Source organism: Tetrao urogallus (assembly GCF_951394365.1).
Source record: "Tetrao urogallus genome assembly, chromosome: 4".
In the NCBI taxonomy this organism is placed as follows: domain Eukaryota; kingdom Metazoa; phylum Chordata; class Aves; order Galliformes; family Phasianidae; genus Tetrao; species Tetrao urogallus.
In genome coordinates, this window is record NC_136817.1 from 43,390,182 (window position 1) to 43,413,623 (window position 23,442).

At 38.2% G+C, this 23,442-nt stretch overlaps 1 protein-coding gene across 1 annotated transcript; it reads left to right on the forward strand.

Annotated features, from left to right (window-relative positions):
* Positions 1-5,178: 5,178 nt before the first annotated feature.
* FGF20 (fibroblast growth factor 20) lies at positions 5,179-8,494 on the forward strand (the record flags this gene model as incomplete). Its single annotated transcript, XM_079535032.1, has 3 exons — positions 5,179-5,452; positions 7,502-7,605; positions 8,249-8,494. The coding sequence occupies 3 exons, from the start codon at positions 5,179-5,181 to the stop codon at positions 8,492-8,494; spliced, it is 624 nt and encodes a 207-aa protein (XP_079391158.1).
* Positions 8,495-23,442: the final 14,948 nt, after the last annotated feature.

Consider the following 23,442-nt stretch of genomic DNA (forward strand, 5'->3'; position numbering starts at 1 on the left):
GCAGTGGTGGGCTCTGATGTCGATGGGGATCAGAGGCTGTCAGCCCGAGTGAGGAGAGTCGTGTCGGCCCGAGTCTGGGCAGGCTAAGCCGAAGTTGTTGGGCAAGGCCATGTGCTCAGTTGGGACTGAGCTCATATGTGGGCCTTATGGCATAGAGCCGTGGAAACACAGAACATCCCAAATTGGAGGGGACTAACAGGGATCAAGTCCAACTCCTGGCTCCACACAGCACCACCCAAATTTCAAACCCTATGTCAGTGTTGTCCAAATGCTCCTTGAACTCATGGCAGCTTGGGGCCATGCCCACTGCCCTGGGGAGTTCGTTCCATAACCTTCCCTTTTCTTTTTGTAGTTACACTTGAGAGGTCTTCCTGGATGACCCTGGAATACACTCCAGTAGAAGCCTGAAACCAATATCTTTAAGGAAAGAACCTCTGAATATACCTCACTTGGGCCGTAAGCCTGAAGAGGTGACAATAGCATCAAAATTTTTCGCTGTTTTACTGCTGAGTCAAAAACATTCAATGACTTTAGTCATACTTATTAGAATGAAGATTCTTGTGAGTCCATCAGTCCCTTAAAATTACTGGTGTCCTGATCTGATTGCAAATCTTGAAAAATCTTGATGCAGATATACAAAGGTTTGTAGTCTGCTGAAACTTAAAATAATGTGAGACACTTCACGTAAACCAAAATGAAATAGTGTTGTATGTGATATCAACATCTGTTATACTGAGTCATCAGTTTTTAAATTTATTGGAAGCTGACAAAGTGTCAGTATTTTTGGATCTGTACTATAAAATGTCCATAGGAGGTGCTTGGTTGCAAGCATAGGATGCATGTCCATAGGAGGCACAGTATCAGCAGATGAAATGTGTATCAACTCCCAAAGGAAACCACGGACAAAATGTGTGCAGCCTCACTTCTGCTACATATTCTTAGCTATGGATAGCCCTGAGCATATATTCAAGTACTGAAAAAGTTACTGATAAGAAGTTGTTTTGACCCTAGCTGAGGCTGATGGGCAAGGACCTTTTCAAGCATTCTGTGACACATCATTTTCTCCATTAGCACAACGTGCATTGCCACCTACACTGTGTTGAAATTTCATAAGTTGCATGCAGACATTTCAAGTTTTAAGGACTTTTTTTCCTGGGGTCAGTTGCAGCTTCGGTTTTTTTTTTTTTTGTCTTTTGTTGTAAGTATACTCTTCCCAAGCTTCAGTCAGTTGTACTGTTTTTGTTTTTGTTTTTCCTAGCTCTTTGCTGCCTTTGTATGTTACTGCAAACAAAATGTGAATTTGTTATGTAATCATATACAGATATTTCACAAAATATAAGAACTAAACCTCATTTAATAAATTTAGTACAATTTCTAAGAAAAACTTCAGTAATTACCATATTGTATCACAGGAGAACTGTGCTTGACAATAGGCAATCTGACAGTTCACGCAACTGCATGCATGTCCAAGGCTGAATTATCTCAGAGATAGGTCTAGAAAGACAGCCACCTGGAGAGATGACATCTAATCCATTTCTGGAAAAGAAATCACTTTTGGTCAATGTAATGTCCCTAAGTAAATCTGTTAGCTAAATGAGTGATTAGTTACTTGAAAGTATAGATTAGAACCATGAGTAATCTCCCCGATGACATTGTTTTTCTGAAATTGGTTAGCCACAATTTAATGACTTTTCAATAACACCCTTAGGCTAATCTTTTTTTCACTTCAAAAAACCCAATAAACATCTGTAACTACTTACATCCGAGCATGTTAGTCAAAGCTTCTCCGGCGAGGCGTTAGCTTAGGAACAAGAGTGCAATTTATTTGGGCAGTAAGTCAAAAATAGTAAGCTGTCTGCACATCCTGTGTGCATGGGTTCAGAAGCCATCTAATGTAAGTAAATCTTAGTTTAGTGATCTGGTTAGAGAACTGATGATATAAAAGCTGCCAAATTAGATATTTAATTGGAATATATGGATAATGCCCATTCTCAGTGAATGTAAATGGACATAAGGATTCCTCACTACCTAGGTAGCTCACTACTTAGCTTCTCTATCCCATTCCACTTAAGTGGGAGTTATCCACCTTTATCTACAAAAACATGGGCAATGTCTCCAGTTGGACACATTTCTTTATGTTATGCTGAGTGGATTTTGTTCTTCCTAGTGCTTGCTTTCTCATATACTCATGACCTGCACTCCATCTTTGTTATTTTATGGTATTTATGAGTACAAGTTTGTGGCTTGTACAGCACTTTTACAAGGGAGTTCTAGAATTAGTAATGGCATAACGTGTTGCAGAACAAAGTTTACAGCTAACAACTCTTTCTGACCAACTTGATAGATATGTAGATCACTTTCTGTATACACATATGTACGTATACACGTATATACATATACACAGCCCACATATCAATGATTTCACTCTGTTGCTTTCTCTGATCCCTTGGTAGCCACCAGGTGTTGCCTCTAACAATATGCCATTCCTAGGTAATATAAAGTAATTATATTGTCTGTAGAAGCCCCTACTACTTGCTGTGGAAATAAGAACTTCACCACATGTGTATTTGTTCAGTGACATTGAAAGTGCAGCTCCTAGGAAGCATACGTAGTGTTGATTAGATTGTAATGTATGCTTTATGTTCAATAATGCACTCTTGTAAAAACGCTCTTCAAAATTATTTAACTTCCCATGGCATAGTCTCAGAAGGAACAAAAAAAAAAAAAAAAAAAAAAAAGCACCAGTGCTACAGTGCTACCTTTTCCTGTCACATGACTAATGCAAACAGCAGAAAAAAATCTTATCTTTTCATTTCTTTTCTGGTACTTTTTAAAACAGCTCACCGGTTACTGCCCAGACATTAAAGACTCCACTCGGAAAAGATGGATGTTACATTTTCCACTCAACGTTAAATGTTTCCACTATATAACAGGAAAGCCTCAGTCATAAGGGCCTTCCAGCAGTGGCAACTGAGAATGTATTTTTCAAAAAAATCCTTCACTGCTGGGGACAGCAGTGCTATCTGACTAGAAGAGCCCTCTACTCTTGTTAGGATATGGAAAGTCCCGCTGGGACCTGGTAGCACTTTCCATAATGGGCACCTTTTGACTCAGGAGAATACATCTTCTGTATATAGCTGTACCATCCAATTGCATGTCCTGCAACAGCAGCTGTGATGAACTAATTGCAGTTTAATCTTGACCTGCCCATCATGTCAATAAAATTGCTTGATGCTTGTTTCAAACGTTTTAGGTATAGTTGAGTAATCAGTGTGCAGGCTGCTTGAGAAATAGGTGCCATATAGATTATCCAACTTTGATCTATTTCTTTGATTTAGCACTGCAATTAAGTAGATTTGGTTCAAAGAGAAAGCTCATTGGTTGATGTTTTACACTGATGTGATAATGTTTACACAGATGTGCTTTGAAATCTCGATGATGGTGGATTTTTGGGTCCCACCACATGACAGGCTTCTGTTATCTGAAAGGTAAAATAATATAACATCTATCTGTAACTGCCTTCAGAGCAGGTCTGCCTGCTCTCTCTCTTCTGAGGTGATTTATCTGATCATTGTATTTTGCGTTAGCTTTTTTTAGTTTTAAGTCCCTCCACAGTAAATCACTTGCTTTAAAGCAGCCTTTTTATAATTCAGGTGCACACAGGGGCAGTACTTAGGACTGCAATGATGAAAAGGTGTAGCATTACCTGCTTTAAAGCACCTGCCAATTAATTAGCCCTATACTCTCTGCAGCAAATAAAGCTAAGCAGTCAAATCCATTTGATCTCTCAGATTCAGACTGTGACTGAAAGGACCACGGAGCAAGACCGAAGAACTAATCTTTCATGATTCTCTGCAACTTTTTTGTTTGCATGAAACCTTAGAATGCCAAGCAGCTCTCTCGAATTTCTGAAAGAATTAACTGTGAAAGATCTTTGCATTTTATATTCTAAACCTTTGCTTTAATATCAGCAAGAACTGCTTTGCGTAGCAAATGCTAAGATGGGCCATGTAGTTTGAGCCCTAGAAGTCATTAGATATTAAAGAAAAAACAACAAGGTATGCAGAAGTCAAGTTTTTAGGATCAACACACTATTGCTTTATCAATGCTAATAATGAACGTATTTGCACGTGTGAACCACTTTGCTTTGGGTGAAAAAAATGCACAAGCTCTGGCTGCGAGAGGACAGCAGGACCCTAGATTGTTTCAAAACTACAGAAAGACACCAGTGACCCTTCAGGACTGGCATTATTGTTGCTTTGTGGTGCTCTCAGGTGCTGGTAATGAGCCTGCTGCAGGGCCGCAGCACGGATGGATGGATTGAGCCACCTCTTGGTCCTTTTTCCTTCACGTCTGCAGGCTTTGAAAAGATTTCTCCCAAACCACTTTCCTGCCCATTAATATTTCTGAAGACTGATACCCAACTGCTATAGATCAGCTTCATGTCACGTTAATAAATTAAGTACGAGGGAAAATTTGCAGAGGGGAAAGCACCTCCCTGACTATGCCAATTTCTTTAAAAATTCCCCTCCTTGTAACTGAAGTGATAAAAGGCAAGGGTAACGCTGTGCATTTTATTAGCGTTTCAGAAACAGGGAGTAGAACTGTCAGATCTTTGTGCTTCTTTCCTTTCATGTGTGTCTGGGCAGGCCTCGCCCTCAGGTAACGCCCTTTCTCCCGCTTCCCCCCCCCCCCCCCGCCTCTCCTTGCACCTGTCCCGCGGTGCACAGCCCGCACACCCCAGCCAGGTTCTGGTGCCGGTCCCGGTGCCCTCCGCACCGCCCAGCGCCGTGCCCGTCTGCACACACGGGCGCACAGGTTCGCGCATACCTGCGCGTGCGGCTCAGCCCGGGCGGCAGACTCCCGGCGCTCGCTGCTCCCTCCCTCCGTTCCCTCGCTCCCTCCCCGCCGCCGGGCAGATGGGAAGAAGGTGCGAGGTGAGGGGGAGCGGGTTTACAATTTCAAACGCGGCCTCCCCGCGGAGGGCTTCATTAACATATGTCAGGGGGACCGCCGTATATATATATACACGCGGGGCGTATAAACACTACCCGCCGCTCTGCCTCGCATCGGCTCGGCTCCCCATGCTTGGGGCCCGGCCGCGAAGCCCCACATGCCCGCCGGGAGAGGCCGGCAGCCGCCCGCCGCCGCATCCTAGTCCGCTCGCTCCGCGCCCCCATGGCTCCGCTGGCCGAGGTGGGGGCCCTCTTGGGCGGCCTGGACGGTCTGGGGCAGCCGGTGGGCGCCCACTTCCTACTGCCGCCCGCCGGGGAGCGCCCGGCTCTGCTGGGGGAGCAGCGGGGTCCCGCGGAGCGAGCGGCGGCGGCGGCGGAGCTGGCTCACTTGCAGGGCATCCTGCGGCGGCGGCAGCTCTATTGCCGCACCGGCTTCCACCTGCAGATCCTGCCCGACGGCAGTGTGCGCGGCACCCGCCAGGACCACAGCCTGTTCGGTAGGTGGCGGGGGGGAGCGCGGGGCTCGGGATGTTTGAGAGTGCAGGCGGTTGGTGCCTTGCCCAGCCCCTGCAGGGTGTCTTGCCCTGTCTGTGGGCACAGGGTTTAGGGGGCAGGTAGGAATGGGACCTAACTTTCTGCGCTTGTTTCTGGGGTACTTAGAGTCTTGGTAGGATAATATATGCATAGTGGCCCTTTTGTGGCATGAGGCTGCTTTCTGGTGCAGAAGGACAAAGTAGAGTACCGGGAGTTGCTCTCTCTGTCAGTAAACCAAAAAGAGGTGTTGAGCCCCAAAATATGAATGTTTCCTGTGATTTAAGAGCAAAACTTAAGGACTAGTTGTAGGAATGAAGCATCTGAACAAACCTGCCGTTGTCAACTGCACTCAAGTTTGGGTGTGTGTTGATTCAGCAGTCATAAAAAGCTGATTAAAGAGCTTCCTATCATCCTCCCCACAGCCAAAACTATCTGCTGGAATGGCTCTTAATTGCTTAACACATGGATGTTTTCAGAAGTAGAAGAGCAGCAGTTAAGTAGAGCTCTTCTCAGACGGGAGATTTCCTACAGCATGTAAACATGAAATAAGTCTGTGTTTAAAAAGAAAAAAAAAAAAATTAGCCTCAGATCAAACACTTAAGCTTTTTAGAAATGTTCTTCCTTTATTCTACCACCGATCTGTGTAGGTTTGTCTGATGTGGTTGCTTTGTGGCTGAATCACCTGCTTATTAGAGCTTAGAAAAAGAGTGGCTTTGAAAATGATACTAGAGAGACAAAACACCTCCACCTCTTTTATGGGGCTCTGTGCTTTAGGAACTGGAACACGAGGATGATTTATACACAATAGAGGTTGTTTTTTTTAATGATCACTCTTTGTAAAGGATTTATGCTCTTTGGTCCTTGGTGAGGTAAATAAAAAACCTGCCAAACCTCAATTAAAATTCACAACATTTTAAATTATTGTGCAGTCCATCTGCCTTGCAGTGAAAAATGGTCCTGAATGAGAAAGAGTGATCGTTACTACAGTAACAATAGACAAAAAGATGTGGTCAAAAGCAAATATGGTATTAAAATCACTTTCCCTAGATGGGAGATTTTTTAAAAACTGGTTTGTGATTTTACCGCTCTATCTGCAGCAAGATCTTAGGTATGATTCCAGAACAGCTTATTTCTGAGGCTTTGTTTACATTGTTAACAACTCCAAAAAGCTTGTTCACGCGTCTCCTTTCTTTCATGTTTTATATGCACTGTAATCTGTGCATATCAATTGGTTAAGTGGGCTGGCACACACTTGCCAAACTGCAGGCTTCAAATAGTGCCTCATCTCCTGAATACTTTGTATTGTTAACGTGTATTACATTTTGGGGAAAATGTAGTATAAGTAATGCTATAATTCAAACACAACAAATAAGCACCTTATTTCAAGCACACAAAAAGGTGGCACTGAAGATGGCAGGTTGTGTCAAGAGGTGTGGACCCATATAGCTAGATAAGAGCTCTGGCAAACACTTTTTACTGCCCCCACCCCTTCTTTTTTTCCTGTGGGTAGATTCTGTTATATAAAATTTCCATCTGGACTTCAAATTCTATTCAAATGGTCTAGTAATAGAAGTGTTTTTTTAAGATAATGCTGTAGAGAAAGTAAAGTATATTTTCAGGTAATCCAAACCTATCTCCTGATGTTTGAGCAGGCAACTTGGCAAACAGCGTCTAATCATTATAGATTGCAGCCACATAGTACCAAAGGTTTTAGCCTGAGTGATGAATGAAAACCTTTCATCATTAAAATTAAGGGTGGGGGAAAAAAAAAAAAAAAAAAAAAAAAGTTTCTCCAAATAAAGCAGGATTCTTTTACCTGGATGAGGCTTCTCAGCCTGCTTTCATGTGAACATTGTATATGTTTCCATATGGTAGTAGAAGTTTCAGAAAAAGTAGGCCATATTATATACACATATTCCACGTATATTTTTAAAATGATTTTATTCATTTTTGTCACAAGTTGAATTAAAATGATCTTTTTTCTCTTTTTTTTTTTTTTCCTTTGGTATCAGGTATCCTTGAATTCATCAGTGTAGCAGTGGGACTGGTCAGCATAAGAGGTGTAGACAGTGGCCTTTACCTTGGAATGAATGAGAAGGGAGAACTCTATGGCTCTGTAAGTATTACTTTCATGTCAGCTTCTACATGTTGAGATTTTGATTCATTTGTTAGCACTATGCAAGCGCTGAAAATTGGTGATCTGAACAAATATGAAATGGTGACCTGCTGACATAATGCATGCACTTAAAACAGACCATATAGTTTAGAAACTGAGGTGAAAGTAGCTTTCTTTTGTGCGATGCATCATACCCACAAAATGAAAACAATGTTCCTTTTGTTGTGACTAGTCCTGTCTGCCTGCTTACAATCTAAAGTAACATAACACAAAGAACCCATGTGGGTCTTATCTCTAGAGTACTAGACTCCCCATGACAGAAATCTACTCAGTAAATTACTGTGGGTCAATTGAATTTTAGTTGAATTGTAAATAAGTAGTGGGTTCTTAGCTAGTGTGTTATATAATGTGTTTAAATCCAAATTTGGATATGTGCAGGTCCAGTTTTTAGAAGAATAAAGGACAAGTTAAGCTTCTAGACTCCGTGTCAGGTCTATATATTCCTCTTGGATTTGTTTTGTTAACAGGCAGGCTTTGTTAATAAGCCGAAAGCATTAAGACATCTTGCTTATCATTTTCTTTCATAAGCGTGCTCTCATATATAATATCTTGACTTATTTTTCTCTGCTCTTATTTTGTGTAGGAGAAACTAACTTCTGAGTGCATCTTCAGGGAACAGTTTGAAGAAAACTGGTACAACACTTACTCCTCCAACGTGTACAAACATGGAGATTCTGGGCGGCGATACTTTGTAGCACTTAACAAAGATGGTACTCCCAGAGATGGAGCAAGGTCCAAAAGACACCAGAAGTTCACACATTTCCTGCCCAGACCTGTGGATCCTGAAAGAGTTCCAGAACTGTATAAAGATGTGCTAGGATACAGCTGAGGAGAGAGGGACATTTGGAAAGAAAATCAAACCAGTGCTATTTCATCTTGCCTGTTTTCACATAACAATACTGGCAAAAGAGATTTGAAGAAGCTACTCTGTGATGGACAGACCTCTGTTTTCCAAAGTTTGCATTTAGGAGACAAAGCCTTAAAACTGACTGCTGACCAGCCTCCTCCAAACTTGCTGAACTGTGTGGCAACCAGTAACAAGAGGGAAGTTGGAGTGCGACTTTCTTAATAATTAGAAACTTTTGATGATTTTGTCTGGACTACTGATGGCCCATAAATTATCAAAAGAACCTACTTACATCATGTGGATCCAACAATGGCTGGAAGAAATAAAGATAAATAAACTGTAGTACAGTTTAAAAAGAAAAACAAAACACCAATAATCTTGAACTGCATACGAAGTTTTGGTGGCTTCGCTTCTGTGATGGACTTTAGATGTCAGTGCATCATAGTCAGAGCTGGAACTTTTCTTCTGGATGGACCTATTTATACAACTTCAGATAGCATATATTTATTTTATATATTTATTTTTACAGAGTTTATTTTTTACTGGGATATGAAGAGAATACAAGCCCCTAACCCCAATGAGAAATCATTTACAGTACCAATACTTTCACAATAGTGTCAAGATACAGAAATGGCATTACACTGCATCTCAACCTGAATATTCAGATTTCATTGTCTGTTAGTTACAGATAAGGCTAAAGTTGTGCTCATACCATTGCTTTATGACTAACCTGGTTTTGGAAAGAGTATTCAGTTGTTTTTTTTGTTTTGTTTTGTCTATGAAAGTGCCTCGCAGATCTGTATTGAATTCAAATGCACATTTGAAAAAGGGAATTAAAAATGATTTCACTTTATTTGGTTTACTGTCATTTTTAAGTTGAGTCTCTTGCTGTATTGCAATAGTGCAAATCTAAAACGATAATGAAGTATTTTACAGTTACCTTAAAAGAACAAGTAGCAGTAGCTTTCAAGATCTTGATTTAGATCACATCGCACTTGTTTTCTCTTTCCTTCTTTCTTACATTTTTTTTTTTTGCTAACTGACTGCTGTTATCTTTACTAATGCACAAATGACTAGAATCCTCTGCATTGCATCAAGTTTTCTTGTAGGATTCTCATGACTGTATAAAATGTTTCAACTAAAGGTCAATAATTTTTAAGGGGAAACAGTGAGTAAGATGATTGATATTGCTGAATGGATAACTTCATGTGAGTGAATGCTGTTTCTCTCTTGAGTACAGGGACCTGAGGGAGTTACTATTTTAACCTAATTTAGGGAATAATCTGAATATCAGTTTATGTGTAAATACTGCCTATATGCAGACAAGCTCTAACTCTGTGCTAGTGATAGCTATAGAAGTATATCATGCTAATTTAATTTAGGACTGTTGGTTCTGAAGTACAAACTTCTTAGCATGCTGACTGACAAATGAATCTCCACTCTATGTGAGACTACTGAAGACTGATGACAGACTCCGTATAATTTAGACCTAGCATTGCTGCAGCTGCTGTCAGATGGCTGGCACCTCCGCAGGAAAGGTGGGTTCAGGAAAGGGACTGGAGGAAGGGCAGGCCTGGAGAGGGCAACCAGCTGTGTGTTTTGCCAGAATTGCTCTCAGGTTTCAGGTGCCAGCCCTCCGATGGGCTCCAGTTCAAAGTAACTCATTTGAGTTCAGTATGGTTCAAGTACTGCATGTGCATCATTTATATCAATTATATATATATATAATATATATATTATTGGTAATAATAATAATAATATAATTATATATATATATTATAATTATATATATAATTATATAATCAAGGTATTGACAAAATACATTTTCCAGCATATAATGCACTTGCTAAAGCCATTACAATACCAGAACTTCTTCCTTCCAGTCTATAATGAGAAGTGGATGAGCATATGCACAAAATCACTTTCTGCCAAATAGAAATAGATTGCAGATACGGAGAAAGATGTTCTAACACTTCATGGCTAATGGTGTGCAACTTAAGGGTAAGGTTTTGCTAAAATTTTCTGAAAAACAGATAGTGGAATTTCTACTGAGTACATGTAGTTTACTAAAACACGGTTCTAATGTGCTTCAAGTAACCATAAAGTAATGATTTGAGGGTGATTCTGAGTCTTGTTAATAATTGATCAGTAAGGAAGGACAAAAGGATATACTTTAAATAGCTAAAAAATTTCCTCTGCATGTTTAAAAAAATACTCCATTCCATGTGAGTTGAATAACAAATCCTGGCTGCTGCTCAGGAGATAACCCCCATCATTTCTGGCAAATATGCTCAGTGTTCAACTCATACCAGTAAAATACTTATCGTTCTTTAGATTAGTAATTTACTCTTACTGTAACTACCTCAAACGTACTTTGAAAATAGCAAAATTGTATTAATCATTATTTTTATTGCACATCTTTCTTCACAGATGTGATACAGTGTAGAGCAGTAATTGAGGATAGCTTAAAGTGGTGGACAATCTCCCACTGAAACTTCTGCATCCTAACAGCTAGACAGTATACCAATGAAGGAGGAAAGTGATATATGCTGGTCATTTATTTATCCCACTGCAACTTGAGATATATGCTAATAACCTTGATCAAAATGCTATGTGGCAAGCACTGTGGTGAAAAATGGATTTATAAACTTTCAGAGTACTGGAAGGCTGTCACAGCCTCCTTTTGCAGTACTGGCATATTTACGCTAAAGTAATATAATGCATTTTTCTCATTTTGTTTGTGGCGTTTCTACTTTCTATTATGTTCTGCCCATCATGATCTTCACATGAAGTTCATGTTTGTTTTTTTTTTCCAGTTTGAGAATGAAAGGTGCCCAAATGGATAAAGATTGAGAGTTTGGTTTTATTTAACCAGAAGAATTATTGGTCTGCTTTGCAACAAATTATATTTTGCAGTAACTATCAATTTGAAAGTCAAGGGCTGTTCTATGTCATGAACAGAGTAAGCTGAAAGAAGCAGCATTGTTTAAGGCTCAGAAGAAATCTGTAATTTCCATGGATTCAAGGGAACATGTTATATGTTGAAATAAGTCCCTGCATAACTGTCTGCCCTGTTTCTACTTTTCCATTTTTCCAAGGAGGAGCAGTTCAAGGCAGTTACATAGCTTATGTAGCAGGTGCAACTCCCTTTCTGCTTCCCACTGGTTCTCATAGGGACTGTAAAAAATTTGGTCTTTTGGTCTCAGAAGTAGCTGGGAATTGGGTGCTCCATGCCAGTTCTATGTTTCTTTATACATTTCGGGTTTTGCTGCTCTCTTTTCAAGTTCTGTCAGAAATAATGTACTAGTCACATATAAAGTTTTCTGAAGTCCAGGCATGAGTTCCACTTATGAGCATATTTGAAGTGAATTATTATTTTTATTAATCTTTGTATTCTTGGTCAGAATGCAGAATTTAGAATTTCTAACATCATTAAAATTTTTGTGGTAGTCATCTGGCTGGGATAGACCACGCGCCACTGGAATTGGGTATTTTCTTATTAGATGAGCTGATGTAACTGGAAAAAGTGCACTGCTTGTCTGAAAGCATGGCTATTTCATTGGTCTGAACCATTCATATTTGCATGGAGCACTTTGGTTGACTCTTTATCTTCATATTTTCTGCCATAAGCTTATGGGAACTACTTCTCACGCACAGATGTGACAGCTGGCTTCACCGATTTTATCTGAAAGTTCAAATCACTGTGATGGCCATGTGCTCTGCCAGCACTCGAGGTTTTTGCAGAATTTAGAATCATAGAATCATAGAATCACCAAGGTTGGAAAAGACCTAAGAGATCATCCAGTCCAACCGTTCACCTATTCCCAATAGCTCCCACTAAACATCCTAACTAAGCATCCCACATTTACTTTCTGACAGGTAAAAGCCATTTACCAGGAGCATTTTCATTGTAGCTTTTATTGACAACAATTTTCATTCTTAATGTGTTTTGTCAAGTTATTTTCATAGTCATCCAATCTTCCTTCGGTACATTTCTGAAGATTCGCTTAAGCATAGATCTTTAACAGAAACTGTATGAACTATGGATGTGATTTTTTTTTTTTTAATTAAAGTTTATGTAATCATATTTGGACTACTTTAGTTATGCCACTACAGCCATTAGGTTTTCCATACTTCTTTTTTCTGGAGAGCCACGAACTAAGTGGAGGTAAGACATTTCTAGTCACTATAAATATATTTTCATTATTGCCTTAACACAGTTAAGTACCAATTCAGCATTGCAGTAGAATGCCTTCTGGAAATCTCAGTTGCTCCTTTTGCTAAAAATGTGAGGAAAACTATTAACTTCACAGATGCAATAATTTGTTGCTTTTTTTTTTTTTCTTTCTTTTTTTTTTTTCTTTTTTTCCCCCTCCAGTAATATATTCAGCTACTGTGGTGAAGTTGTAGCTGTTAGTGTGCTTGGTGATAGTTTACATCTGGGTGCATATGTGGCTGTCTCAGAACTAGATGATAAAAACATTGCTGAAGAGAGAGAGAACACATTTTGAACTTGATATATATCATCAAGAGATTAATCAGGAAAACTTCATTTATGGCACTATCTTAAAATAAGTTTCTGTTTATTTGTTTTGTTTTGTTTTGTTTTCTCTGGAGTTTTTATGGTCCTCCATGGATTCTTATTAGTCAGAGATTCACGGACTAAAAACTAGAAAGTTATAAAATCTTCTCAGGTGGAACGTACTCAACCATGGCAATGCTACAAATAAATTGTACATGTATAGTAATAATAAAGAAGATTAAAAAGAAAGAAAGAAAGAAAGAGAAAGAAAGAAAGAAAGAGAAAGAAAGAGAAAGAAAGAAAGAAAGAAAGAAAGAAAGAAAGAAAGAAAGAAAGAAAGAAAGAAAGAAAGAAAGAAAGAAAGAAAGAAAGAAAGAAAGAAAAGAAAGAAAGAAAGAAAGAAAGAAAGAAAGAAGAAAGAAAGGAAAGAAAGAAGAAGAAAGAAGAAAGAAAGGAAGAAAGAAAGGAAGAAAGAAAGGAAGAAAGAAAGGAAGAAAGAAAGGAAGAAAGAAAGGAAGAAAGAAAGGAAGAAGAAAGAAGAAAGAAAGGAAGAAAGAAAGGAAAGAAAGAAAGAAAGAAAGAAGAAAGAAAGAAAGAAAGAAAGAAAGAAAGAAAGATAAGAAAGAAAGAAAGAAAGAAAGAAAGAAAGAAAGAAAGAAAGAAAGATAAGAAAGAAAGAAGAAAGAGAAAAAAAAAAAAGGGAGAGGTCAAACAGTTACTTCTATTGCCATTTACAAAGATATTAAGTTTCAAACAGAAATTGGTTGGCAGCTTGCCAAAATAACTATTTCATCTGCAACGTGATCAGACACTAGAACCATTCTGGAAGTTCAGGAGAAAGAGAAAATACAGAGTTAGAAAAGTGGTGACACTTGCTCTTGGTATTTCAAACGGATTGAAAGTGCAGTGGTACTGTTCTCTTTTTATAGCAAATCTTTAGTAAATGCAGCTCATAGAGAAAGGAGTTTAAGTGTGAGAAAGATAGTCTTTTGAGAGTGAGGTCAATAACAACTTTCTGTTGTAAAGAATTGATGTATTTTGTATGATTATAGGAATATTGAATTATAGGAAAGTTGAATTATGATTTTTTTTGTATGGTTATAGGAATATGCTTTCTTAAAGCTTAAAATCACCCAAATCACATACTAATTTCATGGATATCATAATTTTTACTGGGTATTTGTATGGAGCCCAGTTAACTCTCATTTGCCTCCCAAATGTCATCTCTTTATATATGCAGGTCTACTGTAGCATATATCTGCAAAACATACTTTTCAAGTTAGTTACCAGTGTCTATTTTGTTCCTGGAAATAACAGTCTCAGTAGTTGAGTCCTTGAGGAAATAACTTCATGTTTTTATTGTTCATAAGATAGATCTTCCAGCCATCTCTAAGTTAAGCTGATAAAAGAGGCCACTGACATGACTGTCGGTCTCAAGGTGGGTAGACTTGCTTTAAAGAAGTTTAATCTATACATGGCTGAGGTATCAGAAGTGATAGGAAACTGGTATCAGAAGTGATAGGAAACTGTTTATTCCTAAATTTTTAGCAGTTGACTGACCCTCTCATCGTGCTGGAGTTTCTAGTAGGATCATATTGGCTATCAAGTCATCAATATTCCAATAGTGCCAATTCTGTGTCTTCTATTCTGTTGGAATTGGAAAAACATAATGTTCTTTTCTAGTAGAGTTATGGGTGCAAGCCAGTTGGCTGGAACTTGCAATGAACAAAATGGAGGTGAAGTTGATATGGAGGGGGAATATTCTCAGAGCTATTTGAACACTGAGATGTGCTCTGAGATTTTCACAATTAATGTTTTCCTTACTGGAGATTGTACAGCTCATGTGAGTTATGAGGTTTTGAAGTCCAGATGGAAACTCCTTAGTTTCAGCTGATCAAAATACTATTGTTGTTCTTCTGGCTAGTCACATAATTTAGTGATAGCATAAAAATTCAGAACTACACTGCTTTTTGTTCTGCCCTTTCCTCTGTCTACTCAACCTTAGGACTACCTATTAAAGTCTTTATACCTCAATTTCACTACCTATGAGGGGAAAATATCTCCTAATTATTAAGCTTAACGAATGTAGAAAGTCTTGTAACTTAGAAATTTACCTGCTGCAGAAGATACTTATTAAAATGGTCAATCCCTCTGATAACCTTAAACACTATGTATGCTTCTAGCCTACTATGTTCCAGATATGATTTAGAACTGCATTTTGTTTTTAAAACGTGGTGGCTCTTCCTTTTCAAGAAACCCAGGGTCATAGTCTTCAGAGCTATGTTATGTTGCTGGTCTTCTTGACAAACTTAAAGAACTGTAGTTTTCAACAGATAGACTTGAATAGTCTTTTGTATGAAAACTGCTTTAGCTGCTCTTCATTTTGCTTTTTACGGTTAATTCAAAATATTTTCTGCTTTTCTTACTGTCCTATTCATCTTTGAGTAAGCAGTCAGATTTTGCTGTGATAAGACTGCTTTGTCCAAACTGACTTTAGTGAACCAGAACCCAGTGCTTAACAATGCTTAACAGTCCACAAAGTAGTCAGCAAATACTCTTAATTCTGTGAAATTACCTTCATATTTATATAGAAACTGCTGAATGCTAAACTGCAAACCCTGTTTGGCACAGTACTTTCTCACACTTTCTCTTCTAGGTCATTATTCCATAGGTATCTGTTCCAAAATCATGAAGTTTACTGAAGTCAGTTTTGTGAGTACTGAACACTGTAAAGCGAAGTATGAAATTGTCCCTAGAAATGATTCATGCTGTATTCAAGTACCACTGCAAGCACCACATTGCATTTGATTTGTTGTTAAAAATTGGGTCTAAGATTTAATTGGGTCTAATACCTTTGTGTATTAATTGTGGTTTTGTGGCTTACAACCTCAGTTAACTCCACAGGTTAACCATAATGAGGAAGTAAATTCTTTTATCTGGGAATGTATCTGCTAATCTTAGCTATGCAAAGTGTTCTCAGCTGTTCTGATGATGATGTTAAGCAAACAATCATAATAAAGAATATGTAGATATTTTTTGTTTGTTTTATTTGTGGAATATATACCTTGAAAAGTTAAATTCACCTAATTACAGGTTGTTAGCAGAGTTTACCTTAGCCATTCTATCTACTCTGATGAAAATTTTTCATATGATGAATCTGTCTTTTCCTAATGCTCTTACCCCCTGTCACCTATTTTTGGCCATTCTTTGGCATTTTCTTCCCCCGAGTATCTCTAAAATCATTTGCAGCCCATTAATACAAAAGAGAGAAAAATAAGCTACATTTCATAACCAGATATTGCTTCCCTGTAAATTTTGTCTTTGTGCTGCAGGAAGTTTAGCACTGCATTCAGTGTGAAGAACCAAACCTATTTGGCTTTGCACTGTACTAGCCGTTGTTGTCTTTACATATTCAGGCAGCCTCTTGACAGTATTTTAAATGAAAAAGTGACAGATAATAAATGACACATAGCACTCTCACATGTTTTCATATTAAAAAAAAAGAGGTACTATTGTTTCAAAACAGCAAAGCTCTTTTATCTTATGGAGAAACTTCAATAGTTCTATGAACAGTTTTGTTGCTTAAAAGGTTGGTGAGTGTGCCCATATGTTTTCACGTGGTTCTTTTATGATGCTGGCCAGCAATGATGAAATTAGCATGTTTTGATCTATATACAAGTTGTTCATAAAGAACTTGAAAGGAGCAGTTAGGAAAATCCAAATGCTGAAACATTTAAGATATACTTTCTGGTCTCACTTTTGTGTGATTGTCAGCCAGGGACTATCATGATCAAGGTAGCTTGCCAATTGCCTGCTGCAGATACAATATTTATTGCTGCAGTGGGGATTTCCTATCAGAGATCTGAAGACAGGCTTTTGTGCATTATCTCTTATAGGCAACCTATACAAATCAGCAAAAGAGATCTGATTGCAAAGTAAAAATAACCAGAAGAGAGAGATTTTTGATCTTGGGGTTTATTTGAAATTCATTTTGTTGTTGTTGATGTTGTTGAAGTTTTCCTGCAGGTTGCTTAAAAAAGAGAAGGAAATTGTCTGGTGTTTTGCTTTTCTATAAAAAATCCATACCTGTGTAATGATATTACAGATGAATATATTTTGTTACAGACTTACGAGGGATAAGATTTGTTTTGCATGCTACCTGACAGAAATAGATATACACAGCTCACAGGGATACTCATCTCTTATAAGTTGTCTGGAAATACACAGGAATAATTAGCTAATTAATTCAGCAATTGTCTAACATTTCTGCTTTTCTTTTCCTAAGAGAGAATTGCTACATGGTCCGGAGAACTGAGAATAACAGGATGGGCTTCACACATTCTGAGCAGTTCCCAGCCCCATTCCTCCTTTGCACAAATGGTGTTCCTTTCCAATGAAGGCTTTGCCATAGACACTTGCAGGCTGTCTTAGCCTGCAGCACTAATGCTGGCAAACTTCTGTGCAGAGATGCAGCTGATATTGACACAGCCGAGTGCTTGACACTGTGCTGAGCAGCAAAGGTGTGTGTGCAGCCAGCGGTGGCAGCAGCCGGAGATCAAACTGCTCTACCAGCATTTAGCCCTGGGTGACAGAACTGGGGAGCAGGATCAGAAACTGTCTGCTCTGAAGCAAATCTCATTGGCTGTCTTTCCTTAAAAGGCACATGGGCTTTTTTTCTTTCAAAAACAGTCAGTACAATTACACCACTTTCCTTTTCTCTGAACTGTGGCACCCGAGGCCCTGTGTGGTCGGTCTCCCATTCCTCTGAGTACTCGATGCTTTACTCGCCAACTGAATAGAAAGAAAAAGGGGGTTTACTAGCAAACAGAGTGAGGGTTTTCTCATGCCTGAAAACTGTATGGGGAACATGAATTTATCAGATAGACAATACTGATCAATATATAATTTGGAACAGGCTGCCCAGAGTGGTTGCAGATACTTTGTTTGTGGAGGTGTTCAAGGCCAGGCTGATCTCGGGTCACTAGCGTGGCAACCTTGCACACAGTAGAGTTGGAACTGGGTGATCTTTGAGGTCTCTTTCAACACAAGCCGTTCTATGATTCTATGGGAGTAACAGTTTTAGTGGCTTTGTTTTGTTTCCAGACGAAGGCATGATCCACACACACTGGGGAGCCATTAGTGCTTCAGGTGCAATGGGAACTCCAGTCACCTGTGATGCATCTTAACAAATTCAGAGAACATAATCTGCAGTACCTTATTGCTATTACAGTAATAATAATTCTGGATTTCATTTTCAAAGACCTCATTAAAAACGTTCCATTTGTGCTATCATGGGGGAAAAAAAAACAGCAGTTAATTGCTATGCAGATGAACAAACACAGGAACATATTGCAAATCAGTAATTTTTTACATGTTATTGTTGCCAAGTTTTATTATATTCACTGCATTATTTCCTTTTATTTATTACAGACTTATGTTACTCTACCATTATGTGTAGTCTTCCTCTTCCCAAGGGCCCAGTGGTAACACTGATTTGATGGTTTCCAATTTCCTGGAACAGAGTAACTTGCTGATAAAGTGAAGCAGAAAATTAAATTATGAGAATTCTATAATCTTAATAGTTTGAAAAGAAAAATAAGGAGGAAATAATCATGCCATTTTAAACGTGGAAAGAACCAAGACAGGGAAGCAGTAAAACATTTCTACCAGAGAGAAACAGACTTGAGGGAAAATCTGTGATATGCTTTTACCAGTGTATAACGCTCGTATCTAAAAAAGGAAAACATGGTAATTTGGCACAGATGGGAAAATCCAGTCAGATCAGGTCTCACACAGTGCAAAACCAACCAGTAGTCTGAAATGGGGTTTTGCTAAATATCCGCGGAAGCCTTAGAACTTTACCTGTCATAGCAGCGCTTTCTAGGCCTTCTGGGTAAATGCCAGTGAAGGACATTGCATTTTGATAACATGATCTTGCAGCAGAATAGATGGAATTTTAAAGAACCAGAGCTTCTTAAAATGCTCATCACATAGAACAGTATTTGAAAAAAAGAAATTCCTCAAGGAATGTAGGGAGACAAAAGCACTCCACTTTAGCACAGTGCCTGAGAAGTCACAGAATCACAGAACTGTAGGGGTTGGAAGGGATCTCCAGAGATCATTGAGTCCAACCCCCCTGCCAAAGCAGGTTCCCTACACCAGGTTGCACAGGTAGGCATCCAGGCAGGTCTTGAACATCTCCAGAGAAGGAGTCTGCACACTGAAGGACAGTAGAAGATTAAAGAGGATGCTGATCTTATCATGCACCTGAAATACTAGTTCTGTAATCTTGAAAAGTATAACTGAAAGAAACAGGACATCAGTAATCATGCTGAAGGCATGCACATTAATGTAAGAAAAAAAAAATATAGATCTACATGAATGGATTGACTCAAAATGCTGAAAGCACTTTGTAGGAAATTAGGCTTCTGTGTCTCAGATGAAAAATCATGAACAGAAACATAAACAAAGCATGAACAAATCTGACCAGTTGTTTTTCCTGTTAGCAGTGGTACTAGGTTGCACCAAAGGATGTATCAATCAATCTCAATGTCCTATCAAATGGATTCAATTGCCCAATGTCAGATCTGAGGAGAATAAGACAAGAACAGGACAAGAAAACAGTAATATTTCCCCAGCACCATTCTTTCATCCTATAGTTTCTTCTAGCTCAAGGACTTCCTGAACCTGAGATGATGAATTTTTATTTAGCTGTTTGTATTTATATGTTCTTCGTCTTCAACAAATTTATCTATACTTTTCTGAACCTGTGTATTTTAATACATAAAACTGGTTATGGCAGTGAGTATCGTGTCTAATTACACTGTTGAAATGTTTCTCTTGCTTTCCTCTCTCTTTCTCTTTCCCATCTGTCCCACAGTCCTTCTTTCCTTCTAATCTTTCTTTCTCTTTCTCCTCAGAATTTCACTGTTTCATAAACGATAAAATACAGTGAACAGTGTCTTCTCATTTTACTTCTTTTTCATGTGGAAGGAGTTTAGTATTTCTCATCTGAGTTGAAATAAATACAATAAATACCTTTGTGCATCTTTATTACAAGCTTTTATTTTTTTCATTCTTTTTGTATTGGTGATTAAACTGTTTACTAAATTCAATACATGCAAATTTCGTGTTATATTCAGAAACATAAGGATGAGGGTTTTTTTTAATTTGTTTTGTACTGTAAGGAAGAATTAACACAGAACAATCCCTATCATTTTCTTTGGTTTTGTTTTTTTTGGAATGCTCCCGTGAAATGAGCTGACATCTTCATAGTATTTTTAGCTTTTACCATGTATTATCTTTCTCAGGTTTAGTGTCCCTTAGTGCAGAAGTTTTAAATTATTTTAATGCTCCATCTTCCAAAATCATAAAACCATGGCATCCTTCTTGATAGATAGAGAGGTGCAGGACAAAAGGTGTATAAAGAAACTAGAAGAAAAAATGTCCTCAGATTGCTTTCCATTCTAGAAAAACAAGATCTGAAAAGTAAGATATCAAGTCTGCACATTGTAGAAGCACAAATCATATTATGTTGAAGGAAATTGGCCAGTGCTGTGAAGCAGGCATAAGCGCCTCCATTTAATTCTCAAATCATACATGATTCTCTAGATCTCCAGAATTGCACGGGTTCTTGCTGCTGGGAGCAACATACTAATGTATTTCTCAACTTCTACCTGCAGCTGTATTGATTCTTAGCAGGATCAAGAAGACATAAACATTGTTTAAAATCACCTTTCCATTCAACACATTGACTTGTGCAACACAAATGTCTTTGACTAGGGCCTTGGAGTTAACTGACAGTAAATAATAATATCTTATTTATTAAAAATTATAACACGTATTTGTCACACGAAAGAATTTGTTTGATTCAGTTGATTCAGTTATCAACACAACATTTAATTTGAAGATTTATTTCCAGGAAATAGGAAAGTTCCAAAATGTGAAAGTAACTTTGCCTTTAGAAGATGATTATATTTATCACTGAGCATTCATGTTCTCAGTGAGAATTAAATACTCATGTATTTAAAAGAATAAAAATTCTGTTTTGAATGTTACACTGCCATCTAATGTAATAACTGTAAATTGCATGAAAAGGTAGAAAAGTTTTGTCATATTTCTGGAAGCAGATAATACAACTTCAACATTAATGGCATTTACAATTATAGGAGAAGAACTTTTGTTCATCATAACACTAATGTTATAATTAACTGATGATATGGTAAGTGACTGGCAAAAGTCTTGTATTTAGCAAATGTTCTTAAATGAAACTGTGAGCTAAATAAATGTAGTAAATAAAGTAGTAAATGAAGTTTCATTTCAAAAGTCCTAACAGATTCTTTTTCTGGATGTCAGACTGTCTTTGGCTGCATTTACAATGCCAGGTGCTACTTCTGCAAACTTGGACACAAATGAGCTTTGGGGATAAAGAGACACCTGAGCTCTATTTGCTATGCAGTGTAGTTCCTGAATGAACTTGATAATTCACTAAGGAAAAATCCTGTCCTACCTCTGTTTGCATGGAAGTACTCACATACTCAACTCTACCAGATCTACTAAGATCTACTACCTGTCTACTAAGACAGGATGAGGGGAGCCCCTGAAGGCTGTAAGTTCTTCGTTTACTAAAACAGTTGGAGGCCAGCCCTGGTTGGTTATCTCCCACTGTGATGACTCTGGGGGTCTCATGGGGGCCTGAGTTGGCTCTTGGTGCTGTGAGAGCCCTTGACTCCAGTTTCCTTTTCAGATGTATCAGATGGTGGAAGGTCTGAGCATAGATATCGTGAGTAGTCACAAGAGTGGCAAGTGGGCTTTCAGTCTTGATAATGAGACCTAAAAATGTGCTGATTTTTATTTCTAAATATTAACGTGTCTTATTTAAAACAAAACACACACACACAAAAATACTAAACAAAACAACTAAACAGCCTGCTTTCCACTACAGCAACACCAATCTCAAGTAATCCTATTAGTCATCATGTTTACAAAACAAACTCCATCATGTAGAACACCTATAGATGTTGAAACATTTCACTACAGACAAACAAATAACATTACTGACAATTCTATTAATTTGCTATAGCATATTCTAGTGCAGAGGGAAATAATTAATTTGCAGACTTAGTTGATATTATTATGCTATAACATGGCCAAAGGCTGGTTGTTTATGTTGTAATAACAAAGACTTTGATATTCACTTCTGTTACTGGGGTCACTGAACCTTGACAGAAACAAGGAGGGGAAAGGTACGGACACTAACAAACACTGTAGTCTCACCAATCAACAAGTCCAAGATCTGGCTTTTCAGTGGATGAGAACACCTTGTTGATTTTATGGAACATGAGAATCTTCGCACAAGGAAGATCAAAGGGCTGGGGTATGTTTCAATGAATAATTTTATGGGACAGATGGAATCCGCTCAGAGAGACCTGTGACACACAGAGCCAGATTATCAAAAGTATCAGACACTAAAACCTGTTAGTGTGGTCAAACCTTTACTCCAACCCTGTCAGTAGATTTTAGCTCTGTTTAAAGAATCAATCTACATTTTAACTACTGCAAAGTTCAAATGGAGGTTAAAAGGATGAGCTTGGAGATGGCAGGCCAAGAGGAATATTTTTTCCCACTCTTCTGTATGCCATACAAGTGTTATCAAATGTTAAGGAAGGTAATTTTCTTTTGTAATGAGAAATGAATGTTGCTGGAATGCCAAAACTTGAAACTTATTTGGTCAAGTAAAGGCATTAAAATTGTACGTGTCCTTGCCTCTGGGATTGTGAGACATGAAAAACACTTTTTGATTTGTCAGTGCTCAAAACAATTGAGGAGTTTCTATCAAATATACTCTGTAAGAAAGCAGGGGTGAAATCAGCATCTTTCAACAGATTTCTTTAACTTCCACATTTGCCCTTGTTTTGTTTGACAGCAGGTGTTCTGCTAAAACTCTGGTCAATTCATTTCTTCTGGGGGACTCTAGGCAGGATTCCTGGTTTGACTTCTGAAGAGCTAAGCTCTATCTGCTCTAGAGTTACTTGAGTGCATTTTAACTCTGAACACTTAGCTCCTAGAGTCCACTTGCTTGTTTTATAAATACATATTTACCTCTGCTATCCTTTTAAAGGAACAAGGTTTCTTACACTGTTGTTCTTTTAGGCCATGTAAATTCAAGGTACCATTTTTCAGAACTTAACATTGTATACATTAATTTTATGGAGAAAAGATGCAAGGCTGACTAACAATGATTTTGCAGATCATCAAAAAATTCTCTGTATTTCATTGTAACTAGTACAAGAATATATAGAAATCTAAATCGTATAACAACAACTACACGGGATTCAAGCCTCAGTTTTCTTATCACTTTTGAGCACTCTTCAAGTTTTTTTTCCTACAATGAAGGCAAATATGACCA